Source organism: Alligator mississippiensis, chromosome 10 (genome assembly GCF_030867095.1).
Source record: "Alligator mississippiensis isolate rAllMis1 chromosome 10, rAllMis1, whole genome shotgun sequence".
Taxonomy (NCBI): domain Eukaryota; kingdom Metazoa; phylum Chordata; order Crocodylia; family Alligatoridae; genus Alligator; species Alligator mississippiensis.
In genome coordinates, this window is record NC_081833.1 from 65844925 (window position 1) to 65868787 (window position 23863).

At 42.0% G+C, this 23863-nt stretch overlaps 1 protein-coding gene across 3 annotated transcripts in view; it reads left to right on the forward strand.

The window, feature by feature from the left end:
* Positions 1 to 4842: 4842 nt before the first annotated feature.
* The window catches only part of CDH8 (cadherin 8), a 222116-nt gene continuing 203095 nt past the window's right edge, over positions 4843 to 23863 (forward strand). The window contains exons 1-3 of one of the 3 annotated variants that reach the window (XM_019488191.2): positions 4844 to 5373; positions 6009 to 6074; positions 21027 to 21477. In XM_019488191.2, the coding sequence (XP_019343736.1) occupies positions 21202 to 21477 (276 nt within the window). In that variant the 5' untranslated portion in view covers positions 4844 to 5373; positions 6009 to 6074; positions 21027 to 21201. Of the gene's footprint in view, positions 5374 to 6008; positions 6075 to 21026; positions 21478 to 23863 lie in introns of all 3 variants that reach the window. The other 2 variants (XM_019488192.2, XM_006270588.4) reach the window with 2 other exon arrangements.

Consider the following 23863-nt stretch of genomic DNA (forward strand, 5'->3'; position numbering starts at 1 on the left):
AGCCAGAATCAGCAGTGTGAAAATGCATGTAACACATCTTCCAAATTAAAAGTTGCCTTGCCAAAACAAGTTCTTCCCAGTGGGCCCATCACAAATCATTACCACTTCTCCAAGCTAAAGAACAAGTGGATCTGGAACTGAATAAGACCCTGCCAGAGGTTGCATATATTGTGCAATTAACTGGTTAAGTGCACAATGCATTTAGACTGGCCACACATAAAAAAGTAATTATCATGCCACAAAAATGTCTATCCAGCTATGAGAAGAACCAACCAACTACAAAGTTAGTGCTTGAAAATGTGTAACACCTATATAACTGGTTTGTATCCAGCTTTCATTTGAACAGTACAGCAGGACCCCAAGTCTCTATTTGAAATAGTTGCCACTGGCATTTAGAACCAGGATATCAACAGTAATTTAAAGCCATGAAACTTCTACTATTCCATAAACTGCTAAACTTAACTAGCCATACTGATGATGAAGCACTTAGTTACTAGACTTACATATACACACAAACTTCCAAGGCACTCCTTCCTTCCAGGGTGAAAACAAAAGAGACTCAGTTATTAACTGAGTTTAGACCTAGCAGGGACCATTATCACAGTTTTGCCTGACTGCTTGCATAGGACAGGCCCTTAAATTCTTTGGATCACTGGGCAGAAATGAGCTGGTGCTGAAGGCTTTCAAGACTTTCCTCTCCCATGAGCATCCATATCAAGTGAAGGTACTCAGCGGGTGCATCTACACATGCATTAAGGCATATTAATGCATGTAATGCATGTTAAATTTAGTGCCTCCGATGTGAGGTACTAAACAAATGCACGATAGGCTGCCTTAATGTACAGTAACGAATGCTCGTGGTTTTTAAGTGACAATGTGCCATAGCCTGTTTTACTGCCATAAGATGGGTTTTTACGTGTTGCATTAATGTGCAGTAAAATAGGCCACTGTGCATTAAAGCACATGTGTAGATGTGCCAAGTATCACTAAGATGAGATCTGTTGCGAGATGGGACTTCTGGGGGCAGGTAGCTGTTGCAAACCCAAGGGAGCTGCTTGCAGCAAGGCTGTCCCTCCGTGTAGTCATGCCTTTGGGCTGATCTAGTTCGTATAGGACGGGACCTAACTATGCTTCAGTCTCATGTTAGAGCTGGCTCCAATGGTAGGAACCTGAATCTGTTCATCCAATGTGTGGGGTCAGGTGTACACAAAGGGCGCTGATGCCCATTTGAATAAAAGCTGGATTGAAACCAGCTATTGCGTTCTTATGCATTTTCAAGCACCAACTTTAGACTTGATTGGCTTTTTTCATAGCTGAAGAGACATTTTTCTCCTGTGCTACTTAGGACCATTCTACACATTCAAATGAAAGCTGGATAGAAACTAGCCATCAAGTTGTTACCCATTGTCAAGCACTCATTTTAGAGCTGGCTAGCTATTTTGTAGCTGATAGATATTTTTATCGCATGGTAACTACTTTGTGCCTGTGGTTGGTCCAAGTTTATTGTGTGACTCACCACCAAATCTACATTCATAATGATGATTTTGCGGCTTGACTTTGCACGGGCAAATTGCATCATATTAGTAACATGGTGCCGGGGCTTGACTTCGCATGTGCAGCTAGTCTAAGCATACTGCAAGAGTCACCAGTTAATTGTGTGACAATGACTCTGTGCGTGTGGCTGGTCCAAGCTCATTGCACAATATATGGTGTTGCACGTGGAACATGGAGCAGCCACTTTGCTTTGCATGGGCAGCTCCCCTAACTGTATTGCACATCACCCATTCGTTGTGTGTCCATGACTTCACATGAGGCAGTTCATCGTGCCCGACATGGCATTGTGGGTGTAACGCATCGCAGCAGCTTCACTTTGCACGGGCAGTTCCCCTAACTGTATTGTGCGTCACTGGTTCATTCTGATACCATGACTTCATGCGAGAGGCAGGTCTAAGTTTATTGCGCCATACATGGAGCCATTGGTATAACACATCACAGTAGCTTGACTTTGCATGGGCAACTGCTCTACAAGTCTGGTGCGAGTCACCAGTTCGTAGTGTGATGGTGCCTTCATCCCTGTGGCCAGTTTTACTGCAGTGGACATCCACGGTGCAATAAATGTAACATGCACCAGGTCCCCAGGCACTCATTTGTAAGTGTTGCCACTTGTGGCCAGTCTTACTGTGATGGACACCCATGGCACAATAAATGTAATGTGTGCCAGGGCCATAGGCACTCATTGCTACCAAACTCTATTGTGCGTCACCAGTTCAGTCTGTGACCATGACTTCACACATGAAGCAGGTCTAAGTTTATTGCACCCATCATGGCACCATGGGCGTAACACATCACAGCGGCTTGACTTTGCACGGGCAACTGCTCCAAACGTCTGGTGCGAGTCACCAGTTCGTAGTGTGATGGTGCCTTCACCCCTGTGGCCAGTTTTACTGTGGTGGACATCCACGGTGCAATAAATGTAACATGCACCAGGGCCCCAGGTACTCATTTGTAAGTGTTGCCACTTGTGGATAGTCTTACTGCGGTGGACATGCACAGCACAATAAATGTAATGTGTGCCAGGGCCGCAGGCACTCATTGCTACCAATATCTATTGTGCATCACCGGTTCATTCTATGACCATGACTTCACACGTGAGGCAAGGCTAAGTTTATTGCACCCTACATGGCACCATGGGCGTAACACATCACAGCAGCTTGACTTTGCATGGGTAACTGCTTTAAAAGTTTGGTGCGAGTCACCAGTTCATCCACGGTGCAATAAATGCAATGTGTGCCAAGGCCCCAGGCACTCATTTGTAAGTGTTGCCTGTGGCCAGTCTTACTGTGGTGAACATGCATGATGCAATAAATGTAACACGTGCTAAGGCCCCCAGCACTCACCAGTACTGAAGGGGAAAGTGTTGCTGCCTCTGGCTGGTCTTACTGTGATGGACACCCACAGCACAACTAATGTAACGCTTGCCAGGGCCACAGCCACTCATTAGTACCAAACTGTATTGTGCGTCACTGCTTCATTCTGTGACCATAACTTCAAGCATGAGGCAGGTCTAAGTTTATTGCACTCTACATGGCACCATGGGCATAACGCATGGCAGCGGCTTGACTTTGCACAGGCAACTGTTCCAAAAGTCTGGCGTGAATCACCGGTTCATCCGGGGTGCAATAAATGTAATGCGTGCCAGGGCCCCAGGCACTCATTTGTAAGAGTTGCCAATTGTGGCCTGTCTTACTGCAGCGGACATGCATGATGCAATAAATGTAACATGTGCCACGTCCCCAGGCACTATGTGCATAAGTGTTGTCTGTGGCCAGTCTTACTGCAATGGATACGCACAGTGCAATAAATACAATGTGTGCCAGGTCTCCCAGCACTCATTTGTAAGTGTTGCCTGTGGCCACGTAGGGTGCAATAAATGTAACGTGTGGCAGGGCCGCCGACAATCATTTGTAAGTGTTGCCTGTGGCCACATGAGGTGTGATAAATGTAACGCGTGGCAAGGCCCCCAGCGCTCATTTGTAAGTGTTGCCTGTGGCCACGCAGTGTACGATAAATGTAATGTGTGCCATGGCCACTGACACTCATTTGTAAACGTTGCCTGTGGCCACACCGGGTAGGGTAAATATAACACGTGGCAGGACCACTGACACTCATTTGTAAGTGTTGCCTGTGGCCACATGGGGTGCGATAAATGTAACGCGTGGCAGGGCCCCCAGCGCTCATTTGTAAGTGTTGCCTTAGGCCACGCAGTGTACGATAAATGTAATGCGTGCCATGGCCATCGACACTCATTTGTAAACGTTGCCTGTGGCCACGCCGGGTAGGGTAAATATAACACGTGGCAGGGCCACTGACACTCATTTGTAAGTGTTGCCTGTGGCCACATGGGGTGCGATAAATGTAACGCGTGGCAGGGCCCCCAGCGCTCATTTGTAAGTGTTGCCTGTGGCCACGCAGTGTACGATAAATGTAATGCGTGCCATGGCCACCGACACTCATTTGTAAACGTTGCCTGTGGCCATGCTGGGTAGGGTAAATATAACACGTGGCAGGGCCACTGACACTCATTTGTAAGTGTTGCCTGTGGCCACATGGGGTGCGATAAATGTAACGCGTGGCAGGGCCCCCAGCGCTCATTTGTAAGTGTTGCCTGTGGCCACGTAGGGTGCAATAAATGTAACATGTGGCAGGGCCGCCGACACTCATTTGTAAGTGTTGCCTGTGGCCACATGAGGTGTGATAAATGTAACGCGTGGCAGGGCCCCCAGCGCTCATTTGTAAGTGTTGCCTGTGGCCACATGAGGTGTGATAAATGTAACGCGTGGCAGGGCCCCCAGCGCTCATTTGTAAATGTTGCTTGTGGCCACGCAGGGTGCGATAAAAGTAATGTGTGGCAGGGCCACCGACACTCATTTGTAAGTGTTGCCTGTGGCCACACAGGGTGCAATAAACATAACTCGTGCCAGGTCTCCCAGCACTCATTTGTAAGTGTTGCCCGCGGCCACGCAGGATGCAATAAATGTAACGCATGGCAGGGCCGGCGACACTTGTTTGTAGGTGTTGCCTGTGGCCACACGGGGTGCAATAAAGTAACGTGTGCCAGGTCCCCCAGCACTCGTTTGTACGTGCTGCCTGTGGCCACGCAGGGTGCGATAAATGTAACGCGTGGCCGGGCCGCCGGCACTCGCGGGTCGGTCCCGAAGGGGAGCGCGTTGCCGCCTCCCTCTAGCGGCCACGGCGGGGCCGGCCCGCGCGCTGCCCTGGCCCCGCGCCCCGCGCCCGGCGCGGCCCCACCTCCGCTGCTCGGGCGGGTGGCGGCTCCCGGCGGCGAGGGCGGGCTCGGCGTGGCGGGCACGGGGAGCCGAGCGGCTCCGCGCCGTGTAGAAAAGTTGTGCGCTCGCTGGAGCCCCCCAGAAGCCCGCTGCCACGAATTTCCAAGCGCTTGGACCTGCCTCCGAGATCAGCCCAATAAGAGCTGTCAGGGGAGGCTCCCCGCTCACTTTTCCACATCACTTCACAGTTACATTTGGCAGGCAGGCACGCTGGAGCGCTCAGCCCCTGAATGAGTGGATTTATGTGGAATATCCCCGCTTTCCCGGAGATGTGCTGCTGCTCCTGCTGCTGCTGATTTGTGCACAGGGAGAAATGACTAACTGCCCTTTACCATGCAGGCGCAGAAACCTGAGCGTCTAAGTGCCCAGCTTCTTCTCCAGCATCAGCAGCCTCGGAAAGCATGAAAAAAACCAGAAAGCCCGGAGGATCCTGTCCATTCCCAGGGACCGGCTAATATTTTCCTCGTCCTTCTCATCCGTTAGTGAAAGGGGGTGTCAGCAAGACGGCTCCTGGCTCCTGGCAAGAGTGAGTATCTATTTTATTGGTGTTTGCTTATTTATTTCTCACTGTCACTGGGGTTTCTCTCTCTAGATTTGTCTCTGACTTAGTGCACCCTCAACACCCAGCCACCAGCTATAGGAGTGATTTCTTATTAATGGATGTGTTAGGAGACTGAACCGGAGTAGCTCATTACTGCAGCTTCTTTGAAATTCCCTGCTAATGAAAATATCATGGGAAGCCAGTTATAATTTGGGGAGGTTTTTCTTCCCCCCCCCCAACCCCATCTCATACCCCCATCTTTTCCCCCCCCTTTTCTTTTTCTCTGTTGGAGGATCAGAAGGAGTTTTGTATCGCAGTGGGTTGCCCACTAGGCTAAGGAGAGTGTTTCTTCTCCTTGTTTTCTTATTTAGTACAATAAATCTCAGGGCTATTTCACTGTGTTGAATAGATGCAGGGCTGCATTCATGCATTGAAATAGATTGCAGTTTTCGTGCTGAGAATAAAAATCACCTACCAGCCAGATATGTAAATGATGGAGGAGGAGGCTGAAAGAAACATAAAGGGAGAGGGGGAATTCCCCCCCCCCCCAATTTATCACCCCAGCCCCCATATCAATAAATATATAGACATAGTGCTATCTGCTCCTTTCTCACTTTCAGAGAAGGAAAGTATCCCAGGAATGCTGTTGCCTTTCTCTAAGCTGAGGTGGCAAGGAAGCTTTAGGGGTAAGTAGCCAGGAGTCATCCCCATCCCAGAAATTGCGTTTTTTCCCTGGCCTTGTTGACTAAACGCAGAAGGCACCCAACTCAAAGTTGCAAGAGGGAGAAAGCCCCTTTGCTCCAGCTGCTTGTTAGATGCATCATTACCAATGCTCCTAGAGAAGAAATGCAGGACTCTGTCGACCCCTAAAGCCGGCTGTTCACTAAACGCTTCATCCTCTGTTTGAGGAAAGCTAGAGGAATAACATGTTCTTACAGACTGCTTGGATATAACATCTGCTTGGCAGTAACATCCCAATCGGGAGACCCGAGCTATCAAAAAGCACCCCCCGCTAGATCTACAAGTCTTGTGCTTAGCTGGGGGACGTAAGAGGCACCGGAGCAGGCTACAGTGCTGCAAAGCTTCCACACAAAAACCCCACAGCAATTTCTCTGTGGATCATATAGAAGAGATTAACTCAAATCCTTATTTAGCCACTGCCTGCTCCCATGAAGGTGACACCACTTAACATAAACAGGGATTGCTTTGTGGTTATAGCCATACTGTCATATCTAAAATCTCTTGCAATTTAAACAGATCACATTTAGTCCCAGACTAAACAGAATGGAGTCAATCCGAACTGGCACATCCAGTGCAATTTGGCTTTGGTTGCCAACAGGTAGCACACTCTCCATCCTTCTCTCCCTCCTCCTGGTGCCAGTGTGTGTACACACATACAACCCCCCTCCCCACACACACACACACAAACGCTCTGCATCTTCCTTTCCTCTGACTGTAATAACTACATATTTAACTTTCATAAAGGTTGACACCTTTAAACAGTCAACTTGATGAGCTCATAAATGACTAACCATTTGTCTCCCCCGGTTTCATTGCCAGATGTTTTCTTGGGTTGCTGAATGTAAGAAATCAAATAACATTAACTGTTTATTGTTTCAAAACTACAACATTAGTGCTTAATAGAAAGGAAGCTAACAGCTGCTCACTTCAGTTTCAATTAAAGAATATAGCTGATAACTACCAAAGCTATAGATAAAGAATCCTCTTAACTTTACTCATCCTCTTTTGTAAATTCCTGAAGAGTTTCTTTGCAGTGAGGATGAAGAGAAATATGCGATACCTCCATATGATTGCAATCTGAAGATATTCCCCTACAGCCAACTGACTGTTCTGAACAGGAGGATATTTCACAATTGGCTTCTCAGTAAATCTAGATTCACTAAAAATAATAAGCATGTAAATATAAGCCAGAATTACAAATGATCTGTAATGGTCCCTTTCAGCTCTCTCACTCAAATATAAATGATCCAAAAGGGGTACCTGCAATGATGTTACTTTGCACACACACAATAGCTTTATTGGTCAGGTGCACAAATACTCAATGTGATAACATCAAAAGCTAAAAGCTCTCTACAGTGTCACCTCCTGGCTTCATTGTATGAGCACTTCAACTGAAAAACTCCTATGTAGGAAACTGATATTTATGTAATAGCCTAGTGTAGGGTTTTGCTTCATTCAACCTCTCTGCTATACCTCGGCAAATGTAAAATGAGCCACAACTTTCACCTCTTAATACTGCTGATTCCCCCACATTACTGCTCTTTATTAAAGCACTCTCCACGTTTTCAGCAGGACTTATTTTATATGATAGAATTTAAAGGACTTCAATCTCGGTGGCTTTTTTGCAAGTTGAGGGCCTCCTAGAGCAGAGACCTTGAAGCTGTGTTTTGTGAAAGCAAGTATGTTAGGGTCTACAGGTGAATAATTTGTTAAAATAAAATGCTGGTCATGCGAATAACTTGGGAGAATTTTCACCTTTATGAAAAGTCAGTGACCGAGCACTGTTACGTTTGATTGCTTGACAAACGTTGCTTCTTTTAGTGGAGTTGGAGCATATACAGGGACTCATTTCCCATTGATATTTAGCCATCTCTCATTAAAAAAAAATCTTGATGATGCTGTTCAAGGGAAGCCTCCTTGGACAGTGTTCCTGGTGCTTTTACAGAACACGTTGGTCACGCCAGCCCATACCAAACTCTGCCTTCCAAAAAGTCTATAAAAGAGTTACCAAGGTGCTGGTGCTCCCAGACCAGGTTTAAATGCCCTTCTCTCTTCTTTTATATCCCCATAAAATATCCCAATGGTATTACTTCACTACAGAATTAATACATGGATGGATTATTCTGCATTTTACTTGCAACACTAAAAGAAGGTGCATTTAAACTACATTTTAAAAATGTGTGGTTCTGTATCGGTATGCATGTAGAAATACATGGACTACATGCAAAATGATATAGATGTAGGTGTATTACCATTGGAGGTGCTTTCTTGTTTGAGCTTTCTCTGTTTTGAACAGATCCATCTTAGATAGGTTGACTTCTGAAGATCTGAATGCCCTACATACTTTGCCTACGACCTTTCACCAAGGGTTGGAATTAGGGGCCTGGGTGTCACCCACTTGACCCTTACTATATACCAGAAATTAAAGGCATTGAGCTATGACCCAGCTAGCAGCAAAACACTTCTACTTCCCAGCATGGAAATAGACTTGGGGGTGATGGGGCGACTGAAGAAATTACTGATCTAGATATTCTTGTGCACAAGAAAGGATCTTTGACAAGAGACAGAGTCCACATAAAGTACATTTTGAAAGCTTGTGGTGCTGCAAATCTCCAGGTGTTGGAACAGGACGGACTACATCTATAAACAAGGCTTGTAAGGAAGCAAGTGCTAATGCTACATAATATAAACACCTTCATGGCTAGGACAGCATTTTGTTAAATCAGCCACCATTTCACTGTATATACAAGCTACATATTTATTATATTTTTTTCCACCTGCAAGCTGCTGCAGTATAAGACCATATAAGGTTGACCTTTTCGATAGACTATTAATAACAATTGTGGGCTGAAAGTATGCACCTTGGTTATATCTGCACTACTGAAAATTGCAGAACACTTTGTGAACCAGGAACTTAAAATAATAGAAACCAAATTTTATCAGTGAGGAAGGAATGCTCTTAAAGGTTTGTGTTGAAATGTTTTAAGCATCATTGCTACCAAAAGACTGCATCAATAGAATTAGATTAGATGATGGAAACTCAACGTTTTTCTTAGTGTTGTTGCCATAGAAAATGTGGCACACTTCACAGCTTTCTAAACATAACCATTTGAGCAAATTTACCCTCTAGAAATAGAACAGAAGAAAGTGCCACTCATTTTACATTTTCAAATATTTCCCTCTAGTCCTTGAACATATTCAGTACATTTCTGAGTTTGATCAACAAATAAATAGCATCAGTACAGTGGCATTTCAACTATTAATACAGTTTAAGTTTAAAACATTTCTCTCTCAATTTTACTAGGGGCTGATGACATCTGAAGTGGGAAGAGAAAGCTGACTTAGAAACCAGTGTGCTAATAGTTCAAAGTACTTATGGCATTTGATTACTAGCAGGGGGGTAATTCTTGGGAGCTTTACTCATCTGAGTACTATCCTTAGCTATCAGTAGCTCATTGGAGCTTCTACTGTTGGAGTAATAATTGATCCAGCAAGGTGCTGAATGAACACCAGCTACTCCCCTCCTGTCTAGTTAGAGTTGCAGGTAGATTGGGCTCTGAATTACTAAAGCAAACAGGATTTTGGCCCAAGGTATGCAAGCCTATTACAGTCTTTACTGAGGAGCCTCCACTCCATTCCCAGGGAATCTGTAAACCAATGTTTTCTGGCTAAATATTCAACATGCTACGACATAACTTGCTTGTCAATACACTGTGTGTGTTCAGGCTTCCATTCCCCAGCTGGAATAGTTTTGAATTTTAGGAAAGCAGAATATCTCAGCAATATTTAGTTCATAGGCTCTCTCAGATGTTTCAGACTTTTCAACTTAGTGGCATGTATTAAATCCAAGCAGCTTAATTCTAGGAACCACTGCACAACCTAATTTGAAGAACTCTGCTGTTAATTTAACTCCATTTTTAATCACCTTCTCTCTGCTATCACCAATGATATTAATCACATAAGCATACCTATATAAGACAAAGCTCAGTAAATTGTTTATTTTTAGCAGAGGAGTGCTAGTCATTAATTTAGCTTTGCAAGGAAATAAACATCTTTTACAGTCTTTCGTGGAGTGATTGCATCGGTTCCTTATTTCCTTTCAATTAACCAAAACTGAACCTTAATTTCTGTCCTGAGTGAAGTCTGAGACAGGCAGTACAGTGCTTGTGAGCCTGTGGTCTTTGACCTAAGGGAATGTGCCTTGAATCTAACCCAGAGGAGAAAATTAGTTCAGCCTTGCAACCATAGAAATAGTAAATTCAAAGCATGTCACTTAAAGACTTATTCTGCTCTCATTAAAGTCAGTGACAAAACTCCCATTGACTTCAGTGCTGCAAGATCAGTCCCCTAATTTCTAATTTCATATGGTGCTGCTAGAGGATTGTAAGAAAACCACTAGGGCAGCAAAGTCCAGCAGTGCTTGCTTTTCTTTTTTATGTAGACTTTAATCCTCAGGTTTTATCCGCATGTCATGAGAAACTTTGTATATATGCAGTCTTTATAATGTGAAAGACTGAGCATCATTTTATTTGATTTTGGTGAGGTGACATGTAGAAACAAGAGGAATTTACTTGATATTACCTTTCTTAATTATGCACATAGCATTCTCTAAAGAAACTCAAGGAAAATATCAGGATGATTTATCTCATATGTTAACAAATTCCTGTAAAAGAGCAAGAAAACATGATCTTTATGTCCTCCATTAATATTTAAATACATTTCAATAAGTATAGGATAAGTACATCTTTAGCTGCTGGAACTCTGATACTACACAATGCCCTAGACAGAGGATAGTTAACACCTAATTCTCAGTCACAAGCCAATCTGCCTGGCTTTTATGAGCTCTATCCATGTTATGCTCAACTTGCATTTTTCCCTTTCTCCTTTAAAAGTGATATAGGTCTTTGGAATTACTGTGTAATGTGCCTTCATAAAAATGAGCAGTGGTCTGAGAGATGAGATTGGCACCAACCAAAACTATTAAATGTATGTGTAACGTAGCATTGTATTTTAGTTTAAAAGAAAAGCATTTTAAGCCATGGACTGAAGGAAAAAAAAAATAAGAGTTCAGTTTGCTCTGCTTCTTTCTGTGCAAACTGACTAAATGCAGAGCTGACTGTATTTATCTCTCATGTATAATCTTCTAGACCACCTTAGTTGTTCAAATGGAATTTGCCGTTCTTCGTCTACCCATTCTGAGCTAGAAAAACAAGCTTCTCAGAAAAACTGTGCTGAAGTGAACTGACCCTCTGACACAGATCAGTGGGAAATCTGACTCACACGCACCAGAAGACAAATCTTTTAATTTTATTTTTTTTGGTAAATATGACACTCCAAGAGAGAAAAGCATATAACACCTTCTGAAGTAGTTATGCTTATTTGAATGCATATTTTCTTTCATAGTCATAATTTTTCAAGCAGTTAGACTTATATAAATAACCAGTCATTTTGCTAGAGACAAAATGCAATAAAACAAGTTGCATTAGTTTAGCTTTTAGACTCTTTGAAGAAGTGACTGTCTCTTTGTTCTGTATTGGTACATTGTCTGGCATGGTAGGATCTGTGCCTGGGGTCCCTAACCATCCCAGTTGGTAAAAGGGTAAACGGGAACATATGGTCAAAACACAAATAATTTTGAGGTGCTTAGAACAGCATCAAATCAATTGGTTTTTGGTGATGCATTTGGGCTCCAGTTTTAGGAGGTGGGGAACACCTTGTATACCAGTAGGGGCTTAATCTGTGGTGCCTGCATGTGTAAAGTTCACTTTTAATGACTTAATGCCTAATGCTTTAATGGCAAAAACCACAAAAATTAACTGAATTGGATCCTGGTTTGTCAGTTAGAGATGGAAAGGAACTTCTAGGTCTTATCCCCCTTTGATAGATGTGATATAGTTCCCTCCAGAAGGAGTTTTATGAATGTAAACATTAGGAAGCATATGTAAAGCAGATTTAAATAATAATCAGTATAAACTAGGCTTTGTTGGTATCGTAGGACATCACATCCTGCAGTTCAGTGAATAATAGCAGACAATTTGTGCGGTAGTTGGTGGAGGCAGGTAAGTTTTGAATGTAGCTTGTACACCTTCTCCTTTAATCCCCAAATATTATCAGGATGTAAATGACCTACTTCTATTAGCAGCCTCAACTCCCTACGTAGGTAGTTATCAACAAAGTTTCTCATTAAGGGAAACTGAGGCAGAGAAATAGCGAAACTGTTAAACCTCCCAGACTTTTTAAAAGTCCATATGCCACACTGAAAAATCTGCTGGTGTCTGTATATATCTATGTATGGCTTTGTACAGATATTGTACTATGTTTGGGGGGTTAGATTGGGTTAAAAATGGCCCCCAATCTAAATCAGTGATTAGACAGAGCCTGATCTAAGGTATGTCAGAGGTGGGGACGGGTGAGCAGGACCAGAGGTTCCAGTGGGGTTTGCAGGGAGGGGATGGAGGGATTAGGGGGCTAGTGAGATCCATAGGGAGTTTGGGGGGGATCGGAGGGAGTTGGCAGGACCCCTCAGCTGTGCCCCTGTTGAAGCCACCAAACTACTCTTAGTGCCTGGAGCCCAACTGAAGTAAGTCGGGGTTGGGGAGGGATAGGCAGATCAGCGAGGACTAGAGGCTCTGCATGGGGGATGGGGGGTTGATAGGAGTGGGGTGCTCTTTCTCCCTACCGGACTAGTGTCTGTTCTTAGCCTGTCAGCCCCCTGCCCAACCCCCAAATGAACAGCTCCCTGAGAAACAACCCTCCCCCCCCAATCCTGCTTGTCCCTCTCCCCACTGATTTATTTCTATCTGTTCCCAGCACTACTGAACTGTGGAAAACCAGCACTGGGAGTGCCTTGTGAGATCAGGGGGTTTGGCAGGCTCAGGGAGATGGCTGGCCCATGGGGGAAAGGGTGGGTTGTTTGAGGTGGGGAGAGGGACCAGGACTTAAAAACAGCCTGGTGAGGGGGAGAAAGATTGCAGCCTTGGGGCTGGTGCTAGCAAGTGGGGCTGCACTTGAAGTGTGTACAGAAGTTCATTTAGATTGGTCTAATCCTGTCCCGTCTAATTTAGTGCACTGCTGAGGTACAGTTAAATTAGACTGGGTCAGCCAATTTTGACCCATCTAACCTCCCTGGAACTTCTGTACAGTTCACACTTATATCATCCTAGTTAAGGATCTAAGTATAAGCTCTGCACGTGAGCAAGGTAACTTAGATTGGGTGACAATTTTTAATACAATCTAACCTCCCCAAATGTCTGTACCCACCCTACGTATCCATGTCTGTGTTGTATCCATGTATGATCGTATATTTTAACCATGTATTAGAAGACAGATTTGAAGAATGCTTTTTTTTCTTTAAAAGTTCCTATGTGTAAGAACTGTGAGAATTGTTCAGGTGATCCCAAGTTATAAAAAACTGCAATGCATGACTAAGCTTAAAAAGTTAAGGCAGCATATCTTTACACTGTAACATAAAGTGTTAAGAGTGTGTGTCCAGGACAGAGAAGCTGAGAAGACAGATGTAAAGACATGTCTGTTGATCCCTATGTCAAATTAGGTAAACCTTTATTTATTTATTTTTAAGTTGCTTTTCTTTGATTCGGGAAGCCAGGCTGAAAAGCAGCAAACATTCAGTCCCAATATAGAAAAGCAAACTTAGACCCATGATTTGCAATCTTTTTGGACCAGATTCTCTTCTGAATTGCAGTTTGGCACTGCTTTGCCTTCACAAAGCACACCTCAAGCTGATGTAGCTTGAAAATGACGGTTGTAGAAGGGGATCTTCTGAATAACTTCCCCTTCCTGTGGCCAAACGAAAGGAAGCCTTATTTTTCTGTGCCAAGCTGCTTCCTATTGACATAATGAGAGGATCACTGGTAGCTAATGACATGCAGAGCAGCTATATGACTGGTATAATGTGGGTTTGGGGACTGATTGGGTATACAGGTGACCGAGAATAAGAGGAATTACTCTTGAACCCCCTTCTTCCTGAGCTGCACTGTGTGATCTCAGCTGTAATCAAGCGCCAGGGCCGTAAGATCTTCCCTTAGTGATGAGGAAGTTGGTTCACAGTGTGGAAAAGAGCAGGACATAAACGCTGCTCTCCTGGGACCTAAACTTGCAAATTCTCCTCAAATGTGCAGCATTTACACAGATAAATAATTTCACTAAGGACAGTATAGCTAGTATTTATCATTATGATTTGTTTCTCTCTTAGGCAATAGTTAAAGGCACGCTTGAGCCTTTTACAGCATAAATGCAAGCAATTTAGAATCAAAGTTCAGATCAATTCAGTGGGTTGTGGACACCATTTAGCACAAAGGATATGGGATGAGTTTGTGCCTGATTTCTGGGACAAACTTGATATAATTATTCAGGTGACATTCTGAAACCACAAGTGCCTTGATAGTTCTGTGGCTTGTTTGATTTTTAATTGGCAGATTCTCCTGCAGGCCTGTTCTTGTGAGCAAAGATTATCCACACAAACAAGGACTGGAGTATCAGGCTTTTTTTACTGTTGGAAACTTCAAAGTTTACTCTGCCACCAAAAGAGGATCAATGAAGGAGAGATAATTGTACTTCCCACAGTGGGAAGGGTTTGCATCATGTTGCTACTATTGATGGAGAAGGACCGTGCCTGACTCCTGAAGAAATGGGACTAGGAAACGTAAGTGGTAGTTTTGCCAGTGCAACCAAAACCTGCAGCGACTAAAGAAAAAATTTAAAAGGATTGCACTTAAAAAGGCTGAAGAAAACAGGAGTGATAGTGTAGCTACTGTGGAAAGCAAAAGGAAGGAGAAGTGGTCAGGTGAAAAAATCAGAGCAACAGTGAGAAAGGATAAGCTCACTGATACTAACAGAAGAGGCTCTGAAAGGTATGAGGGTACCTATATCCTCCAAGAAAGGGTTGTAGATTTGCTCTGTAGACAGATCTTTAGCCAAAGGGTAGTAAGAAGAGTCATTCATTACTACTAATGAAAGCCAATCAAAAGATAATAGCTATTGTTAATCACATGGCTTTTACTCCCCCATCCCATATTCTCCTAACCCAAGTGAAATCTGTCACCTACAGCTCTACCTGTTCTGCAGGGCAGATCTTTAATTTATTCTTAGCAGTAACTCAGTGGAATTCAGGGGCAGGATATTTTACAGCCAGGTGATTCCAGGAGTATATCCCATACCAAAACCATTGTAGATCCAGTAGTAACCAGAGATCTTTAGGTGACCTGGTGAATGGACACCTCCCATAATTTTTTTCTGTGCTTTTTGTATTTTAAAGCACACTGGCACATAGAGAAGTTGAGTGCCTTGCAGAGCATGTGAATAATCATATCTAAAATAGCTGGGGCTCCTTGTGTCCCATTTACCTCATCGCATTGTTGCTATTTTACATCCTAGCTAGTCTTCCAAGTGGCTGAGTAAAGGATAATGTGTTTTCTAAACTCTGTGAATGGCCTTAGAGGTATCCGGAAAAACTTGCTTTAGACAAACATGTCAAACAAAATGTTAATTGTCTGGTGTTTCTAGTGCAATTTATTTAAATGCGGTAACATTTTTTAAAACAGAATAAGCAATGATCATCTAAGAATGGATGAGTCCCACCGTTAATGAAGGGGGGAGGTCAGAAGGCTTATCTGTAGCTTCTAATCACTGTGATCAACAAAGCAGTACTGAATGCAGGCTGAAATTAAAAGTAGAGGATGCAGCAGTTCTTAAGAGGACCCTCAACGTATTCTTATGTGAAGACACGCTAGAGTGGCTGTAAATTCTCCTCAACTGGAGATCATGGTATAAATCAATGCACTAGCATTATAATAAAGTGGATTACTTGGCCAGACAGACATTTTGTGGTTTGAAAAAATCTAAAAATAAATTGATTTTTTTTCAAGCTTTTATGGCCTGCCTTATTTCTTTCTCTGTGAGCAGTTTATGTTAAACTATTTTTACTAACTTTATTAATCTTTATTACAAATCTATCACCTTCCACAATACCTTTAGTCCATTTTTAAAGCTACAATATAATTGCAAAGTAGTCATAACAAAATTACTGCTAGTTGTTACATGTATGTAGGCTGCCAAATCATGCACAAGTGTGTTACACTGCAGGTGAATTCACTATTGTTTCTTAGTGTACTTAATATAATTTGTTATTTTCATGCTTACACAAAGTCAGTGACCCTACTTACGCGAGGAAACTGATAGTATTTGGTTCTTATACTGTATCTGTTTCTCATGGCGATAGGTCTGGGAGCGATATTACAGTGTCAGGTAATTACTATGTATGACTATAATGTAATGCCAACAAGGAAGTTAATAGAATGAATGCAAACTTTGTTTGACTAAGCTTTTGAAGATGAGACTATCTCTTTGTGACTTTCTGTAGCGCAATGATGCTTGATTCTTGATGCTACCGCTGCATAAATGGTAGAAGGTTGGTACTGCCTGTCCCAAACCATCTTGGCACATAAAGGGCTGAGCAGTTACTATAGCAGGTAACAAGCTGCTTAGCTCTACTTATGATTCTCTATAGGTGCTGGGAAAAACCAGCCATCCAACAGGAACGGTTAAACCTTATCTGAAACACAGTTATTCAAAATTCTTTTATCTCAAATAGGGTCATATTTCCCTACGTCTACTTGTTAGAGTGAAAAATCCCTTAATTAGTAAAAAAAATATATATATATTTTTAAACCATGCAACACATTTTCAATCTTGCCTGTGCATCCAGAAGCATTCAGGAAAGCAAGACTGCATTGCATGTGTGTCCATTTGTGTGTGTACAGTTTCTTAGATTAGAATCATAAACAAGTCATAGAAAATTAGGGTTGGAAGGTACCTCAGCAGGTCATCTAGTCCAACCCCTGATGAGAGTTGTAAGAAATGCCTTCAATATACTAAAGGGAGCTGTGAGATCTTACAAGATCATTGTAAATTTCTTTTTAAACATGCACTAATGTTAGGAAACCTAATTTCAGAGGATGTTCAAAATTAAGCGTATTTATTCACAAATTAGCCAAATCCTTATGAATGTGGAAGTGTATAGTGTGAGGAACACATTCTGGTCCTTCTTGTAGCTGCATGCGGCAGACAATAACAAGGCAGCCTGTGGATCTGGTGTCACGGAGGAATCTTCTGATGGCATCCAGCCATCATCCCAGCCCTACGCCACTTGCTTATAGGCTGGCGAAGTGTGAGATCCCAGGAGAAAGGGAATATGTCCTCATTTGTGAGTGATTGTCCCTGCTGAATGGCTCCTTACTTCAAACCAAATCAAAGTGGTCTGACTTGAGAACCAGCTCAGTCTTTGGCAGGTACTAGGTCAGCCTTCTTTCCTGACTGGGTGCAGCTAGCTTCCTTGTAGAGTAACCAGTAACAGTTGCAGGGGAGGAATGGTACTGTAGCTGATCCTTAAGATCCCTTCACATGCACATGCCTTCATCTCTTCCCACACATGGTCAGTTCTCTTGGGATGAACCATTCCTTGCATGTTTGTTAAAGCCTCTCCATAAAACAGGCCTGCACCCATAAGTGCCATCTAGTTTGCTTTACTAACTGGTTAAATTAGAACAGCAGAGTTCAAATGAGGCCTGAGAGCAAAAGGCTCCAACAGTTTCAGTCTTGACTGTGAAGATATTATTGAAAGCTGCATGTATTTGCATGCAATACAGCACTAGCAATAAAAACCCACTCAGTTGAGATGCACATTTATTCTTTTGCCTGAAATGCCAAAAACATGCGGAAACTTTACTTTCCCACTGCTTCTAAAGAGCATATTGCACGTGTACGTGCCTGGTGTTCAAGTTAACCGTACTTTTTGCTAGCCTGCTTCACTCAGCTAGGTTTATTGAAATGTGGGTTGTATGTGAATTTTCCTTTTTGGTTGCTGCTTTTGTTTGCTTGAAAGTATTGCTGAAGCTTCTCCCATGGAGCTACTCTAAGACTAAATTCTATCACAGTTAATAAATCTTGATGCATTAGCAATGGTTACATAGGAACTTAATTTGACTGTACTGTGTGAAGAGTAATGGCTTTAAGCTTCTTGTATAGTGCAGGATTGTTTTTATGTTTAAGTGAATTTAGTGCTTGCAAACAGGTCAGATTGGCAGCTCAGGAAACGAATGTGCTGTTCTCCCTAGTCACCCTCATTCAAACAGGGACAGCACGTACAGCGGCAGCATGAGGATTTTTCTCTTCCATTGAACTGCTTCATCCTTGCTCAGGATGAAGCAGTTCAGTGGAAGGAAAATCTTTAGGGGTGAGAGGGGACAGCAGTGCTGTCTTAATTAGATTAATTAGCTGATGTTTTTAAAAAGCCTTTTGAATATGGAAAGTGCTTTATTTTATAACTGTTCAGTACAGGGAATGACAAAAATGGTGCAAATTAGAACCGGATGAAAGTCAGCAGTGGCCTCAGCTTGTGTTCATCTGAACAATTTGTTGCACTCAGGTGCACCTCGTAGGCCATGGTGTGTGAAAAGGCCCTTTCTGTGGCCAATTTTAAGTGCAAGGGAGTGTCACTAATCCAAGCGCTAGAAACACAGGCCTCCAGCTCTAAAGTGTTAGGCCCCTAATCTGGCCCCTTATATTGGGCAAAGAGGGTGGCCATTGCACTAGTTTACAGGGCTTCATAACTTCCTGAACTTCATTTTGCTTTTGGTTCAAAGAAGGAGAAAAATTGCTTTCTGGCAGCCCTCCACCAACAATCCCCAAGGTACCATTTTACCCACTATTTCTTTTTAAGCTTGGATTTTTCTTTTCCCTTTTACTTACCACATTGTCACCCCAACACATTCTGAGCTAATTTCCCTTTTAATATCTGCCAAGAAGTGGCATCAGTAGCTGCAGACCCTTTATCTTCAATATCTTCTGAAGATAGCTCGTTTGCCTCCGTCCCAACCCAGGCTGTTTTGAGTAGCTGGCTTTTCCACTCTTGTTCATATTATTCCCAATGGGTAATCATGATGTTGTATAGGAAATGGTTTGCCTTGGCCCCAGCGGTTCATACAAACTCTCTTTGGAGAAGCAGGCTACATTATTTGCCTTCTTTCTCCCTCATTCTTCAGCACTGAGACCAAACAATGTTTCCAGGCCCCCCGAGCTATTGCTGTAATGGGCACTTAACCTCATTCCTGATGCATTGTTGATGGACCGCAATATTAGGTTATCAGTGTTCTGAGGTACTTTGCTTGGGTTTTAGGCTGATAGCAGCTCTTCTTCTTTTCTTAACAAGGCAAAGAAGAGATGTCTCCTAGTTTCCAATTTTCATACAAAAACTCCCCAGCTGTGTCAACAATTATTAATATTAAAAAAAACTAATACATCTCTGATCTTTCACTTTGTATGTTGTGTGGGTATTTTTATTTTTTAAGTCTCTAGTTTTCATGCTTTTAAGTTGTTGTGTTTTTTTTTTCCCCTCAGCCACGAAAGCTAAAATTTTTATTTAAAAAAACTGGGAAACTAGGATTCCTATATTGTCACATGACTCCGGGAACTTACCTGCTTCCTCCACCTGTAAAATACACAACACAACGGTGATCATGGGCACCTCTGCACCTAATCCCCTGTACTGTAGTTCCCTATAATATTATGTTTGGATCTAAATTAGTCAGTGGTGAAAAATCAGGACTCTTTTAACAAAACTGTAGCCATTTACTGTAGCTGTAATGAAGCCCTACTCTTTGAGTTGTGTTTAGTGTTTCTTTTTAAGTAATCTACTGTTGCATTTCAAGTTTTCCAATCCTTATGGATAGACTGTAGGAATCCCTAAGGTATTAAACATGTTTCTGCTTCATAGGGTATGCCTACAATGAGATAAGACATATAAAGACCTGATGTCTAATAAAATGGGAGGAAAGAAGTGATGGGTACAAGAAGGATGAGCTTTACAATTGCCCTCATACAAACATACTTGAAATAAAATCTGAATATTTCCCCCCCCCCTCTGGAAGTGGGAAAGGTTCATTGAAGTCTTTATTGTGGTCTCTGGTGTGACTGCACCCTTGAGGCATTCTGGAGTTCACCTAGGAAGGCATTTTCAAGCTAGTTTCTGAACTGCCTACTTTGGGTACCAGTAGGAAACTAAAAGTGGCATCCCAGAGCTAAGTACAGGCTGTAAAACATGCCAGGCAATCAGGTTAAATTAGCCCAAACTGAAAGGTGTTTTGCTAAGGAGGTGCATGCCAAGGAACATCTGCCTTTTCCTATGCACCCCCTTCATTCACCTCACTATATTAGAAAGCTACATCAAGGTTTTAGCTATCTGAATGTTAAGAATTCTTTTTTTTTAATCAAATGAGGCTTTTTACTTTATTTTGATGGTTCGATTAAGCTGCATCATGCTGCTAGTAGAAGAAAGTTAAGGTACATTACTCTTTAAAATATATACATAACTATTTTATATATTTACTAAAATAAACTTTGGTGGAGAACAGCCTTGGGCATTTGCAAATAAAATAATCATCTTGATCTAGTGCTATGGATTTTTGAAACACAGGATTTAATCCTGCAGTGGTCTAAGTGTCCTCAAATGATTCAAAGAGAGTGAGTGGAGGCCATTTAGAGTAAGAAGAAGAAACAGTGGATTTGTTGCTCTGGTTGAAAGTGAACGTTTATGCAGGTCCAGGTTTTAATGTTTAATTTTCACTCTGGCAAGTCCCTTACTTGATCATGAAGAAAATAGTATTTCAAAAAAAGTATTATCCAGGATAAAAAAGTAGGAGATTCCATCCCTTAGTTGTTGTTTTAAAAACCATTTAATAGATGTCTATATTACTTGCGACAACTCTAAAACTAGATTGTTGGCTTGTTTCTAGGATGAAAAAATCTAATCTATCTCTAAGATTTTACAAAATGCCTTCCCAAGTTCTGTACAACTAACTTGCCATTCTTTTTTCTTTTTCCAGAAATCTTTAATGACAAGAAAACCCAATGGATCATGTTTTTATAATCTAAGCAGTTTTTATTTATGTTTACTGTGCTGTAAACACATGGAGGAGCTGTAAGTAAATATTCTGTACTGCATGATGAATTGGATGGCTACAGTCTGGAGGAAAGCAAAGTAATTGTTTCATTTCTGTGATGATTTGCTTAGCTTGTGGTACAATGCCAGAAAGACTAACGGAAATGCTTATGGATACATGGACTCCATTAATAATATTATGGATTACTGTCCTTCCTTCCATTTATATGGCTCCAATGAATCAATCTCAAGTATTGCCAAGTGGATCCAGTATGGAACTAAATGGCCTCAGTGAAGAACAGAGAGTTTTGAATCGTTCAAAGAGGGGCTGGGTATGGAATCAAATGTTTGTATTGGAAGAGTTTTCTGGACCCGAACCAATATTAGTCGGCCGGGTAAGTCACCTTTTAAAAATAAGAACATAAGAAAAAGTATAGTTTTAGATGGTGTTCAATGCTTTGACTCAACTAGCAAACTCAGACATTCCCTAATGCCTGTAAATCTGTGTTTAATAGAAAGCGTCTTCTCTTAGGTACAACTAGTTTGGAATATAATCCCTCTATAGATGACAGTTTGGGCTTGGGTTTTTTGTTTTTTGTTTGTTTGTTTTTTTATACAGGATTTAGTGATTTCAGGAAACAGTCTGTTCAGACTTAATTTCTACTTTGAAAATACATCTCTTCTATTTTTTGATGATAAAGAAATGGGAACAGATGCAGGGTTCCTTTAATGCAATTAGGCAGAATACTTAGTTTCGCTGAACCGAAGACTTTTCCCCAAATCTGCTATTTGTAACATGTTTCTATTTTACATTCAGTATTCAAAAGGGTCGATACACTTTAAGATGACTTCTCACCTGGTGTCTGGCTACACAAAGCTCTGAGATTTCACATAGGTTTGAGCAAAACAAAACACAAAGGGATGAAGAAAGTGTACTACATACAACAGGCAATACACGGCTACATTACTCTCAATCAGTTATTTGGAATTGCACTTGCTTTAGGAGAGATCATGCCATCTGCATTCATCATGAAGCTTGCTTAGAAAATAAATATCTGCTTCTCAGTGAATGTTTGACCTATTTTGGAATAGTCATAAATACTGTAACATATCATTAACCTTCAGTTTCCTCTGAATAGCCAGAGACATTATTATAGCTTTGCCTTGGATGCTAAAACATGCATAAAAATGTAAGCAGACAAAGAGTTAAGATGCACCATCATTTTGTTTCATCCAAATGTGACAAAAATTGTTGCCAAATGTTTTCTTTAAACGGATTCCGTGAAGTGACCAGCTTGTGCCCTAAATCTTGGGCCAGATAACGTAATGAGACATAGCTCTATTGACGTCAATCAAAGCTATATCAGTTTACATCAACTGTATTAAAAAACCTTATAAGGATAGGGATATTCTGTTAGCTATAGGTCAGTAGCAAGTTTATTGGCACTTATCTCTAATGTTGAAAGATTTTTCCACATTAAACGCATCTAGTTGCATTTGAAACAAAGATGAGACCCTGTACGTGCAAAATGCTTACACAGACGAACAAGAATAGTTTGAGTTAAGACAGCCACTCTCATCTTCAGTTAGTTCTCCTTAAGGAACTCAGACTAAGAGCTAAGACTGCCTGAATTTTGTGGGGGTTTTGCTTTTTGGTGTAAATCAGAGCTTAGTGTTTTATAATGCACTGTGTTCTGGATTTAATTTCCCACATTGTTCAAATGCATTAGTGAATAGAAACGGGGGGGGGGGGGGAATGTAAGGTAAAACTAATAAAGACATTATACCCTCTTCTTCTGGGATTTTGAATAGAATGTATTACTCTACAATGCTGCAATAATCCATTTGCGGTGACTGTTGTGTAATTAGAAGATTGCGTGATCCCAGATGGAAGAATGTGAAAAGTGGAAGTTACTGCTAAGGCCAGGATTCTCAGGTTTAATCTAAACCAAAGTAATTGCCTCCTAGTAATCCTTGTCTGTTTGTATCACGATAGCCAGAAAATTACCCTTATTTTTATTTTCTTCGATCTCCTGCTGGATGTGAGCACCCACAGGATCCATCCAAATCAGTAAGATTTGTAGATACACTGCATCTGGGACAGGTTTTTAAGTCTTTGCCAACTTAAAATGGTATTTTAAACATTTGTTTTCTCTCTCATCCTCACTAGTTTCCTTTCCATCTCAGATTCTAATTTTAAAAAGCCACCTCCCAATAGATCTAGTCTACCTCCTACCTACAATCCCCCTAGTCCCTTTTTCACTTGTCCCATTTCTCTCTGTTTCCCAGTCTGACCATACCACAGAGTTGTGCACAGCTGGGGGTTACTCCTTCATTTATGTGGTTTCCTCCGTCAAGAGCCTTACTACCTTATCATTCACCTGAAAGTACTTTGTGATGCTTTATTTGAATGACCCTATTGAGCACCCTACAGTGAGCAAATGTAAGCCATGTCCAAATGAGCATGGCTATGTGGTAGATGGCGCCACAGACACATTTGCTGTGCCCCATACCATACATTCAGCTGTTCTCTGCACTGCAGGGTAGCAGTGTGGGGAGGTTTTTTGATCCCTGGAGATCCCAGTGTCAAGAAAACCCATGCAAAAATAATAATAATAATAATAATAAAAAGCATGTGGGGGCAGTGTGTGCCATGCAAAACTGGAGCCTGGCCAGCTGGAGCAACATTCTGGCTTCCAGCCAGGCTCTAAGCAGCAGGATCCCCATGGCTGCATCCCTGGCAGACCCCCAGACGCCAGGTAAGGCTGCTGGGGCCAGTCC